The 12781-nt window shown below is 46.7% G+C and overlaps 1 protein-coding gene across 1 annotated transcript; it reads left to right on the top strand.

The window, feature by feature from the left end:
• Positions 1–2959: 2959 nt before the first annotated feature.
• DLK1 (delta like non-canonical Notch ligand 1) lies at positions 2960–12402 on the top strand. Its single transcript, XM_033139651.1, has 5 exons — positions 2960–3244; positions 5951–6014; positions 8191–8321; positions 9804–9948; positions 11356–12402. Exons 1-5 carry the CDS (start codon positions 3175–3177, stop codon positions 12062–12064), a joined length of 1119 nt encoding a protein of 372 aa, XP_032995542.1. The 5' UTR covers positions 2960–3174; the 3' UTR covers positions 12065–12402.
• Positions 12403–12781: the final 379 nt, after the last annotated feature.

Below are 12781 nucleotides of genomic sequence, written 5' to 3'. Positions count from 1 at the left end.
CTAGACCATCTGGAGGGGCTGGGAGCTGGGGGCACTGTTATACAGTGGTTCCGCTCCTTCCTCCTGGGCCACGTCCAGAAAGAAAGTGGTGGTGGGGGATGAGTGTTCAGACCCCTGGGCCCTCACTTGTGGGGTGCCTCAGGGTTCCGTCCACCCCCCATGCTTTTTAACATCTACATGAAGCCACTGGGAGAGATCATCAGGGGGTTTGGGCTGGGTGTCCATCAATATGCAGATGATACCCAGCTCTACCTCTCTCTTAAATCTGAACCAGTGAAGGCGGTGAAGGTCCTGTGTGAGTGCCTGGAGGTGGTTGGAGGATGGATGGTGGCTAATGGATTGAGGTTGAATCCTGACAAGACAGTACTACTGTTCTTGGGAAAAGGGGGCAGGCTGGTGTGGAGGACTCCCTGGCCCTGAATGGGATAACTGTGCCCCTGAAGGACCAGGTGTGCAGCCTGGGAGTCATTTTGGACTCACAGCTCTCCATGGAGGAGGTCAATTCTGTATCCAGGGCAGCTGTCTACCAGCTCCATCTGGCACGCAGGCTGAGACCCTACCTGCCCGCGGACTGTCTTGCCAGAGTGGCGCATGCTCTAGTTATCTCCCGCTTGGACTACTGCAATGCGATCTACGTACCTTTGAAGGTGACCCGGAAACTACAACTAATCCAGAATGCAGCAGCTAGACTGGTGACTGGGGGCGGCCGCCAACACCATATAACACTGATCCTGAAAGATCTACATTGGCTCCCAGTACGTTTCCGAGCACAATTCAAAGTGTTGGAGTTGACCTTTAAAGCCCTGAATGGCTTTGGCCCAGTATACCTGAAGGAACCTCTCCACCCCCATCGTTCTGCCCGGACACTGAGGTCCAGCGCCGAGGGCCTTCTGGCGGTTCCCTCACTGCGAGAAGCAAAGCTACAGGGAACCAGGCAGAGGGAACTTCGGTTCATGGTCCAGATCTATCACGTCATGATGCACGCACACACCACGATGCCCCGCCCCCAGGCACACACCACGATGTCCCGCCCTGGGCAGCCAAGGGGCTAGAAATGCCCCTGAGCGGGAGGTCGCATTAGCTAAAGTGGTGCTTCAGGTTAAGAACAGTTTCAGGTTAAGAACGGACCTCCAGAACGTATTACGTACGTAACCAGAGGTACTATTTTTTTCTTATATTGAACAGGAAAGGCCTTTTGTTTCTGAATCTCCATTTTGCATTGTCTACGTGTTTTGCCTGTGGTGTTATGGTCGACGTACAAATATATCTGCAGCTCCATCTGAACTCATAGCCAAATATATCAAAGCTGTTTCAGAAGCACGGCTGGTGTCAGACAGCTATCACGGAGGGAAGTGACAGCTTAGCTCCCATTACAATGGCAACGTTTCAATTGTTGTTTTATTCAAGATCTCTCCATTGCATGACAGCAAAGCTGCTCCAAACCAACGGTTTGCTCCCTCTTGGCATTGCATTGCTATAGTAACCAAACAATTAGGGTCAGCCCAACCTCAGCCTCTTCTGTTGTCACGAAATCAATGTGGGGCGGAAAGCACCACCAGTGAGAGAATGCACATTTCTGTTACTGTTTGCTGGACCCTGTGATAATTAAAAAAGCATCTCCTACACATCATTTTAGTCATCCTTAAAACAAAAAAACAATTTTTTTTACAAGAAAGCTCTAAACATACTTTAATTCCCGTCAATAGCAAACTCAGGTGGTTGAATGCCTTTCAGTTTGGGGCCACCACCCAAAAAGGGGTGTTTTTTGACAGTCTTCTGCCTGTTTGTGGAACCCTCCAAATACAAAGAAGTCTTCTGCAAGTTTGTAAATAAAAATGAAATGATATGGCCTGGCAAACTACGCTTCCACCAGATGGGCTTCAATAATGTAAATGGGTCATGGAGATTTTACAAACAAGTCATTGGCTTAAAGTGGATTAAATGAGGAGAGGGGTTATGGGCTGTAATATTGATGTCCATGGTTTACAAATTTGTGTGTGTGACAAATTCTAGAGGTCCCATCCTGTTAAACTGCAATAGATTGTAATGGAACTGGTTTGAAGTCACTTCGGCATCAGATTGGTGGTGGTGGTGGGGAATCGCTCTCCCCCCCCCCCAAACCTCCCAGTCCTGTCCTGTATTTTTCCAGAACAAAGGCGGCAACCCTAGGAGGGATATTAAGTTGAAATGTAGACCCACAAGTAAACTAAAAAAAAAGTCACATAAGCTCTGCTGGTACCCGATGAGTGAACACCGGGCAGGCAGCGCGCCCTCCCCAGGCGTTCCCAAAGGGAGCAGACCCGCGATATGGCTGGAGGAAATTCCCTCTGCCCGCTCTTCGCGAGTGCCAAGGCCTGGAACCTCCCCGGGGCTCGGGCAGTGCGGGCAGCCGCAGCCGCTGCAGCGATTTAACTGCAGGAAGGAAAAGGAAGGCGGGCGCAGCCCTCTTCTCCCACGCGCTTCTCGCTAGCGCCTCCTCCTGGCCAGGTTAAGCGAACGCGCCCCTTTTCTGCGCGCCCTGCGAGCCTCAAAGAAGCGGAGCCATCTCTACTCCCCCCCCAAGCTATCCTTTCTGCCCCCAGCCCGGCCTGGCGGTGTGTATCGATTGGCCAGTTTAGAAGTAACAGGCGGAGAACAAAGGAGAGGCGGAGAAAAAAGGAGAGGAGTCAAACCAGGGGATGCACCCCCCCCAAAAAACCACCCTAAACCCATCCCCACCAACCCCCGGCGTCCCGTTCCTAGGTGGCTTGTCTAATTCCATTGCGCCCCCCTCGCCTCGGTGTCCCCCATTTCTCTCCTTTCCTCACGTACAGGTAATAGTGCATTCCCCGCGCGGTGGCGGCGTGCACGTGAGAATGCGCCCATTCCCTCCGCCTCCTTCATCAGAACGTAATAGGCTTGCCCAAGGTTGGGAGGGGTGGGAAGAAGGGTCCCTTCTCCGCAAGAAGAGCCCTCCCGCCTCCCCGCTCCTCCTGCTGCGGAAGACGCGCGGGTGGACCTCCCTCCTTTCCCTTCCTGGGAAAAGAAAGAAAGGAGTCTCTAGCGGGAGACGCTGCGCATCTGTTTGCGGATGGGACAGTCCTCGTGAGCCAAGGCAGCCGAGGCGCGCGTCGCCTTCGTCTTCTCCCATGTGGCGTGGGGCATGACCCTCTTCCCCAGGCGCGTTTTTTTGAGATGGGGTTCAAGGCTGCCAAATTCATCTGTTACTTCTTTTGGCCGCTTGCTAGCATCCCTCTTGCCCAAGGTAAGGAGATCCCGGTGGGAATGGGATAATGTTTTAAAATGCTCACGGCGTCGATCTTCGGCGTCCGGAGCAAGGCTGTGCATGCTTACTCGCGAGTAAATAAATCCTTCTCGTGTTTGCGTGGCACGCCCAAGGCAGGGCGCATCAAGTGGTGGCCACACTCTGTCCCTTGCGAGTCCTTTTTTGTGTTCTTTGCTCGTGCTTCTGTCTCCCTTGGAGCAGGTCGTGTGGCTCCCAAGAGTTTTGTTCTCCCTTCCGCTCAATTGGGATGCGGAGCGAGAGAGCGAATTGTGAATCCATGCCATTGCTTGTAGATCCAAGAACTGGCCGCCGTGCAGCATACTATCCCTCTCGCACCCATCTCTATTAATAACCCCATTTTCAATATTTAGTAAATCAGTTCTTACAAACTCATTTGAAAACGAACACCCACTTTTCAACCTGCCGTTTTCTTCAATGTGGGGGGGGGGGGGTAGGTTCGTTGCCTCCCCTATATAGGTAGCAGCTGTTGAGACTGCAAACTTTCTCCCAGTTATTATTTTTAAACAAAGCTTTAAATGCCACAGTAAAGCTTTCCTGTTGAAAATATCTTCCAACTATTGGAGGGGTGGGGGTGTCATTTCTGTGTCCTGTCCCGTCTCCCCCCAGCCCATCAGTTTACAGAATCATAGAAACCCTGCTTAGCTTCGCAAATGTGCTAGCAGTTTTATTGCTGCACCGCTATATAGAAAGTTATTTGCATTCTCCATCTGATGCAATTTGCTCCTGGTTTAAGGTCATTGATGGTTAAGTGCGTTTGAGATTAAGGCTGGGAAAGTGTCAGCTGATAAGATCCAGCTTGTGTAATAACATGTTTCAGTGTGAGCTACCTTGCACAGAGATTTTACACATTATTTTTGTTTTAAGGGCATGATCCGTTCGGAGATAAACCCCAGTTCCATTTATTTAAGCGGAGCAGTTGTAACTGCATGCTTAATTCTGCCGGTGAAACTTAAAAACTGAACTTTCAGTGCTTCTAGGGACTGCAGTGACATAATAGGACTTCTGAGTAGACATGAATAGGATTGTGCTGCCAGTGTTCTGATGTTGGTATGCCTGTTCATTTTTGCAAAAGATGGAAGGGGGGGAGGGAGGATGGGGTGGTATAATGCCCAGTTCTATTAAATGTTTCATGTATCAGTTAACTTCCAAATTCACCGTGTTTGTGGCCAGCCTATGTGATCATTGATCTCCTAAGAAGAAGGAGTTCAAATGTAACTTTGTCCTTAAATGCATCATATCTTTTTCAGAAGAAACTTCGGTTCATGGTCCAGATCTATGTATGATTTTACAATTACATTTTTAAAAATATATATTGCAGTGTCAAGATCTGGTATAGTATTTTCCACTGTCATATAAGCTCATAGGATTGAGTTCCACTGAGTTCAATAAGATATAATGCCAAATAAGTGTATATAATGTGACTGTGGCCTTAGAATGCAGTCTAGTGTATATTTACCCAGATGCAAGCTCCACTGTGTTCAGCGAGACTTGATCCCAGCTGTGGTGTACACAGGATTGCGGATTTTAGTTCCAAGTAAACATGCACAGGTTCTGGCAGCAAAGCCTGATTTTATTTCGTCTTACTTAGGTGATACATTTCACAACACTATTAACGTAATGAGCTTCAATTAACCTTTGCATTTCTTTGCGGTTTAACCAAATTGATTTTTTCTCAATCAAGCATCGTTGTTGGACACATTTAGCATTTATGTTGTGGGATATTTGGATGTCAAGACATCTTGGAGCCAGGAGCTGCTTTTGCACGAGTACCTATTACCAGTAATTAACATTTGCTCCTAAATGCACTTCTTTAGGAGTAAGCTCCCTTGAAGTCCATGGGATTTCTTTCGAAGCCAAAGTTTCAAGGAGAATAATATATCCTAGCGCATGAATATGAAATGAGAATGGATTAGTCACAGACGGGTTCTTTTAAACAACTTGAAACTGGCGTCACTTGCGTTTGAAATGCTGCTCTGCGGTTTTTCTTTTTTAAAAATATACATCAAATTTTATGCTTTTGCTGTTTTCTTATTTGTCACCCTGGCCTTTTTGGGGAGGAAGTTCAGGATAGAAATCTAATGAATAAAAACATTATTGTATCAATTGCAATTATAATACTATTTAGCAGTCTGTATTGCATTTTGTTTTCAGCTCTGAGGCTCGTCACAAGTAGTAGCTGCAACAAAATGTTACAGTATGAAGTGCTACTTCTCTGGATTCCAACCACTCAAAATCCCATCCCCAGTTTTTGCACACACACCCGCCCTACTAAGCATGCTCAGACCTCATTACAATGCTGAGGTGTTTTCCTCCCCACCCGCAATTTTGCCCCCTCCCTTAAAGATGCCATGTGTTTTTGCAAACCTTGGGGCTTCCCAGGCCTGCTGACATCGCCCTCCTGTACATGGATTGTACTGTTTTGGCTGTACAAGCATCCACACTCAGGGTCTGAGCATCAGATTTAGAAGGAAATAGTTTCAAACGTAGAAAACTGATATAGGTTCTAAAGCTGTGCATATGTTTTCGTCAACTGCTGTGTTGCTAATGAAATATTTGCATGGGTAACACTGTCATTTTAAAGTGGGGTCTTCACTCTAAAACAGAATGAGGAGCTCTCTTTAGAAGCACTTCTGCAATATTATGTTGTAAATCTTACTATTTTAGGTGTCGAATGTAAACCTGGTTGTCATCCTGTAAATGGATATTGTGAAGTTTCAAGTGAATGCAGGTAAATTAAGATTTCTATGTCCAAGCGAGGGAGAGCTTGTTTCAGTTAATCATGCTTTTGAACTCTGTTTTGTTTTCAACTAACAGGAGCATATTTGTGTGCAAAATGTAATTCAGGAACCAGTGCTTTAATTAATAACAGTGCGATCATTTTACCCACACCTGATTTATATTTATTATAGCCTGAGCAACACTTGAAAAGCAGTCTAAGACTGCAGAACAATGTAAATTATGAGGCACAAGGTTACCCAGCACAAAACAACAGTAATAGTTTAATTAGTTATTTTATTATCTTTGCATAACACTTCACACATCCAGAGGCACCCCAAAGTGTTTTACAATTATGCAATGCAAAATATGAAATGCAGTTTTTTAAAAAATCAATTAAGCAATCCAGATATGAAGCACTAAAAGTGTTTGTCCCCAGAAAAAAAAGTTCTCTAAAGCATCACAGGATATCCTGAAGAGCTCTGCTGGATCTGCATCCGGTTTTCACAGTGATCAACCAGATGCCTCAATGGGAAGCCCACAAACAGAAGCCGAGAGCAGCCTAGGGTGTTATTTTAAATTGGGTTTCTTTGTGTGGTGCTCAGATGCGAGGCACAAATGATTTTGAAATCCCATTATCTCCAAGCACCTGTGTTTCGAAACTTGCCCCCTGTTGTAAGTGTGCATGTAGCTGCACTATGCGTATAGGAACCCATTAGAGCAGCAGCAATTGTGCTGATCAGCTGCTTGGAGAGAGGAGGGCAGGGTGCTAAAGCAGGATAAGAATAGAAGAAGAGTCTGCTGGGTCAGGCCAGTGGCCCACCTGGTCCAGCATCCTGTTTGCACAGCAGCCAATCAGATGCCTGTAGGAAATTTGCAGGCAGGATCCTGAACACCCGATGGACGCTATTATCAGCTTTCATCAAGGGCCCACATAGCAGCTGCAAGAGGTACTTCTTTATTCTGTTAGGCATACGGAAGCAGGCTTCAACCCACAGGTGACCTCTAGGTGGGGGTTAAACTCTTGAAGCAAAATAACCCTGATTCCAGTCCAGCAATACGTTGTATGCATTGATCTCTGCACATGGCACAGTGATGCTGTCCTGCCTGCAGCAGGTCGAGAGTGGAACCAATTACCTAGAGTTGTTAGCAGGCTCTCCCTCAACTGGAGGTCTTCAAGCAGAGGCTTGGCAGATATTTGTTGAGAGAGCTCTGGCTCTGGGTTTCCTGCACTGAACAGGGGGTTAGGCACTGTGATTCTATAGCATATTCAGCATGGTAGCACATTACAGAAGCATAGGATTGTGGAGTTGGAATGGACCCCAGGGATCATCTAGTCCAACCACCTGCAATGCAGCAATCTCGACACGCGGTTTCCCATCCAATTTGAAATCATACCACACCCTGCTTAGCTTTTATTGCCGCACCACTAGGAGGGGTACCAATGCCCTCTAGATGTTGCGGGCTACAACTCCCAACATTGGTGACCGTTGACTATGCTGGCTGAGGATGATGGGAGTTGCAGTTCAATACATCTGGAGGACACCACATTGACATGGGGGCTCTGGATTGGCGGTATAAAGTGGAACTGGGGGAGGGGGGATTTTTGTGAAATGAACTTTGCAGATGATAGCTACCGGCATTAGATTATACGATGTGCCAACAACAGTTTGAAAAGTTTCTAATTAACTGAATTTTGTGTTTTCCTGCCAGATTTGGTCACAAGACTTATGTTCTTTTCACTTTTTTCTTATTGTTTATTTCAATAGTACATGATCAGTCAAATCAAGCCATCTTATTTTTGGACGCTCATCTGTTACACTTTCCAAACTCTTAACTGTATTTGCAAAGGAGGGCTAATCCCGGCTTGATATCTTAGAATCATAGAGTTAGAAGGGACCATGAGGATCATCAAGTCCAGGCACAGGCAAATTCAGACCTCCAAATGTTTTGGGACTACTACTCCCATCATCCCTGACCACTGGTCCTGCTAGCTAGGGATGATGGGAGTTGTAGTCCCAAAACATCTGGAGGGCCGAGTTTGCCTATGCCTGATCAAGTCCAACCCCCTGCAATGCAGGAATATGCAGCTGTCCCATATGAGGATCAAACCTGCAACCTTGGGTGTTATCAGCACCATGCTCTAGCCAGCTGAGCTATCCAGGCTTGTTTGACTGTTTTTTCTTTAGGTGTCAACCTGGTTGGCAGGGCCCTCTCTGTGACCAGTGCATCCCTTTCCCTGGCTGCCTGCACGGCACCTGTGCCAAGCCATGGCAATGCATGTGTGAAGAAGGATGGATCGGCAGCCTCTGTGACACAGGTTTGCAAACCTCTTTTGCTTCCTTTGCCCTACATCAATGGATCAATCCATACAGTTACAGCACCACCTGGTGTTACAGATAGACAGTTACTTTAATAGCATTGTCTCTCCCTCCTGTTTGCAATGAAGGCACCTTGGAGTTGCAGCTATTCAGATGAGCATATCCTTAGGGTTGTCCTCTTTGTCCAGGACACGTCCTCTTTCTCAGGGGTAAAATTTGTGTCCAGGTGGATTTTTTCAATTTGCCAAAATGTCTCTGGCTATAATTTCTGGATGAGACATAGATAGAACTGGTGGCTGAAGATTTGCTTTCCTCTTCTCTTCTCCTGCCCCCCCCCAACAATATATCGCAGCTCCTATAGCCTACATATAGTAAAGGTAAAGGGACCCCGACCATTAGGTCCAGTCGCGGACGACTCTGGGGTTGTGGCGCTCATCTCGCTTTATTGGCTGAGGGAGCTGGCGTACAGCTTCTGGGTCATGTGACCAGCATGACTAAGCTGCTTCTGGCGAACCAGAGCAGCGCACGGAAACACCGTTTATCTTCCCGCCGGAGCGATACCTATTTATCTACTTGCACTTTGACGTGCTTTTGAACTGCTAGGTTGGCAGGAGCTGGGACCGAGCAACGGGAGCTCACCCCGTCATGGGGATTCGAACCGCTGACCTTCCGATCAACAAGCCCTAGGCTCTGTGGTTTAACCCACAGCACCACCCGTGTTGTACACACACACACACACACACACACACGAGTAGGGGTATTTAAAACGAGAGTCGTCCTAGCGTCCTCTTTTTTGTTCTTCAGAATATGGCGACCCACAAAGTTCTACTTAAGGCTGAACTATATGTCAAATGGGAAAACTGGTATATAGTTTTAATCTTAAAAGTACCAATGTCCTCCTGTCACTGGGAGGGAACTAAAGCAGGAGATTTGCGGTGATTCAAATTTCTCGTTGCTTCTCAAAAAGCTGAAAATCCCACAGTGTGTCCATTTCAAAAAAGATGCAAGCAGAGGTAGGTGGTCTCAGCAACAGGAGTGCATCCACATCTGCCCACTGACTTCTTTGGTGGGTGGGTGAAGATCAGAATTGCCACGTCTTTCTTCATTCACCTGGCGTATGTGCATGGAGAAAAAGGCGTGGATAACCTAATTAAGGGGAAGGTTTTCACATGTATCTCGAGTGACCACACCTGCTCTGTTGGATGGCAGGATCCAGAATGAATTGAGAGTGAAAATGGCATGTTGAGGATGAGCATGAAGAATTCCAGACTGAGGAAAAACTGCTTGTTTCGTGCTACAAACAGATTTGTGTGCATGCACCCCAAGATTCATATGTTCATAAACGTACAGTGTAATCCTATGCCTGTCTGCTTGGGTATAAGTCCCATTGAAATGAGTTCACTCCCAGGCAAATTGGGTATAGGATTGCAGTAATCCTACAAAGATAATGTTGATTTATTTTTTTTGTATTATTAATATAGATGTTCATCCCTGCTCTTCAAAACCTTGTACAAATAACTCAAGCACTTGTATTGAAACTGGCGATGGAGGATACATTTGTTTATGTGCTCAAGGATATACCGGCGGAAACTGCCACGTGAAAAAGGGGCCTTGTATAGTGAACGGGTAAATATGGATAAAACTTGTGAATGTCTTACTGCTGTCTTTTATTAGGCTGACACCTACATGCATTTGCATACAGGCAGTGCCGGATTTACCTTTAAGTTAAACAAGCTATAGCTTAGGGCCCCACTCTCTTGGGGCCCCCCAAAAAAATTTAAAGGGACAAAAAAACTGGATGTACATTTCCAAAATATAAGATAATAAACAAATAAAATAAAACCTACATACAGCAACAGTGTTTTGTGTTGTGTAGGCGCCTATGATGTAAGTAATGGGCCCCACCTGCTAGCCTGCTCCCTAAAATATCACTGCTTTGCTCATTTCTATATATAGGGTGCCTACATTCTGCATGTGCAAATGGCTTTAGATACCTATTAGGCCCACAAATTACTATATAGCATATATTCAACACAATAAGCAGCTACAATTTGTTGTTGACAAAGGAGCGCTGGACATACAAAGGGCCACATTTACCTTCAGTAGCTTAGGGCCTCATCATACCTAAATCTGACCCCAACCTTTCAGGGCACACTTGGAAACTGTCATGGGCACCACACAAAGTGCCCATTTCTCAGAAGAGAAACTGGCAATTCCCAGACCACCACCTTGCAAGCAGGCAAAACAAGCAGACCAGACCACATCAACTGTTATGTATTGAAGTTCACTTAACATCAACAGTCCCCACCAAAAGAAAAAAGTGCCACAAAATACTCTCAGATAAAGAAGGATTAGGAGTGTGTGTTGTTGCCCACATGCACCATGTTGAGGAGTCCAGGCATAGGGCATCATGGTGTCATCCAGGTTGGTTTGTTCACATGCCTCTACCATTCACCCATTAAGCAGGTAGCATCTAATTCCTGCAACAAGAGGAGCATGTGAGTGAAGGAGGGCAAAGCTACCTTCCCTCCCCACTGTCCGTCTCTCTTAGCACATGTCTCCCCAACTCAGCTCATTCCTGGCTTTGGAGATAAAATAATAATTTCTTATACCCTGCCCATCTGACTGGGTTGCCCCTGCCACTCTGGGTGGCTTCCAACAAAAATATAGGAAACAACAACATCAAACATTAAAAGCTTCCCTGTACAGGGTTGCATCCAGATGTCTTCTAAAAGCCAGGTAGTTGTTTATTTCCTTGACATCTGATGGGATGGTGTTTCACAGGGCAGGGGCCACTACCGAGAAGGGCCTCTGCCTGGTTCCCTGTAATTTCACTTCTCGCAATCGGGGAACCACCAGAAGGCCCTCAGAGCTGCACCTCAGTGTCCAGGCTGAACGATGGGGGTGGAGTCGCTCCTTCAGGTAACAGGTATATAAATGGGGGCAGAGCTATTTCATTCTACAGGAGGGGAAATGCCATTTCTGGGTTTTTTCATGGACTTCCCCTTCTACCTTTGTTGTTTTGAACTCCAGTTCTCCCTGCCAGAATGGAGGGACCTGCGTGGACAATGACGGATTTGCTCCTCACGCCTCCTGCTTGTGCCTTCCTGGCTTCACTGGAATTTTTTGCGAAATAGATACGGACGACTGCGAGTCGAACCCCTGCGAAAACGGAGGGACGTGCACCGATATCGGGAGGGGCTTCCGCTGCATCTGCCCCTCTGGTTACGGAGGTGTGCTGTGTAGCAGTCCCATCACGATCTGCACTAGCGGCCCGTGCAAAAATGGCGGGACGTGTCACAAACGCCCTGGCGGGAGCTTTGAGTGCATTTGCAAACCACCCTTTGCCGGGGTCACCTGTGCTTCTTCCAGCAGAAACGCAAGCGTCGGCGCAGAGGCTAAACACAGGCTGAATCACCACCCGCACCCGAAAGCTCACCACAAACCTATTCACCCCCAAGAGCCAGACGTCTTGACCATAAAAGAGACGATCGAAAACAGGCAGCAGCTTCTCAGTAAGAGTCAGGTGATCTGTTTCCTGGTCCTCGGCTTGCTGACGTGTCTCGTTGTGCTGGGTACAACTGGGATTATCTTCTTCTCCAGATTTGAAATGTGGCTAGCAAATGCCAGATACAGTCATCTGGTACGCAAGGAGAGGGATTGCTTCCTCAAGGCCAACGAAGGCGAGAACCTTTCGGTGAATATCATCTTCCCAGAGAAGATCAAACTGACTAACGAATGAGGACAAATGATACAGTCGTCTGGGCTATGCCCAAAGCCTTATATTTCTCAACGTGTCATTTCAAGTGGTTGACTTTACTTTTTCTTTCCTTTTTCTTGGCTTTGGGACTGGTTGACAGGCAAGAAATTGACTGTGCTTCCGTCACCTAAAGAAATTTCCCATTCCCATTATAGTATGATTTCCCACCTACATACGTACACGCACACAGAATCCTATGTGGTGAACCCATGAATCTTTATTTCCTTTAAAAATAAACAAAAGGCAGGTGATAATACTTTGTGGAAAATAAGAGAACTGATGTTATTGTACTGTGTATAGCATGTCTGGCCATCATGCTACTTTTGCCAGTGCTTATTTTCTAATAAAGGATATTTAAGGGCTATATTGATTTATCTGTTTTCAAGGGTCTTTGCTGTGCTTCATTGATACTGATGCAGGCTTTTAACTTTGATATGGTGGTCTCTTTCAGGATCAGGGAATTTCAGACACTGGGGCCTAACAGGACCCCCAGGCCTCTCTTATGTGGCCTTTGGGGCTCCTCCAGGCCATATCTCAGGGACCCTGAGGATCATATAGTCCAACCCCCTGCGGTGCAGGAATATTCAGCTGTCCCATACGGGAATCGAACCTGCTACTTTGGCATTCATAGCACCACACTCTAACCAACAGAGCTTGGAATTGTAGTCCCAACAACAACTGGAAGTTGCCACGGCTACG

This window comes from Lacerta agilis, chromosome 1 (genome assembly GCF_009819535.1).
Source record: "Lacerta agilis isolate rLacAgi1 chromosome 1, rLacAgi1.pri, whole genome shotgun sequence".
Lineage (NCBI taxonomy): Eukaryota > Metazoa > Chordata > Lepidosauria > Squamata > Lacertidae > Lacerta > Lacerta agilis.
Note: the sequence above shows the minus strand (reverse complement) of the source record. Positions and strands in the feature narration are given on the sequence as shown.

Excerpts from the sequence above, each read along its gene's own strand:
- DLK1 (XM_033139651.1), top strand. The coding sequence starts at position 3,175 with ATGGGGTTCAAGGCTGCCAAATTCATCTGTTACTTCTTTTGGCCGCTT. Across the intron at positions 6,015-8,190 it reads GAAGTTTCAAGTGAATGCAG|GTGTCAACCTGGTTGGCAGG; the intron begins GTAAATTAAGAT and ends TTTTTTCTTTAG. Across the intron at positions 9,949-11,355 it reads GGGCCTTGTATAGTGAACGG|TTCTCCCTGCCAGAATGGAG; the intron begins GTAAATATGGAT and ends TTTGAACTCCAG.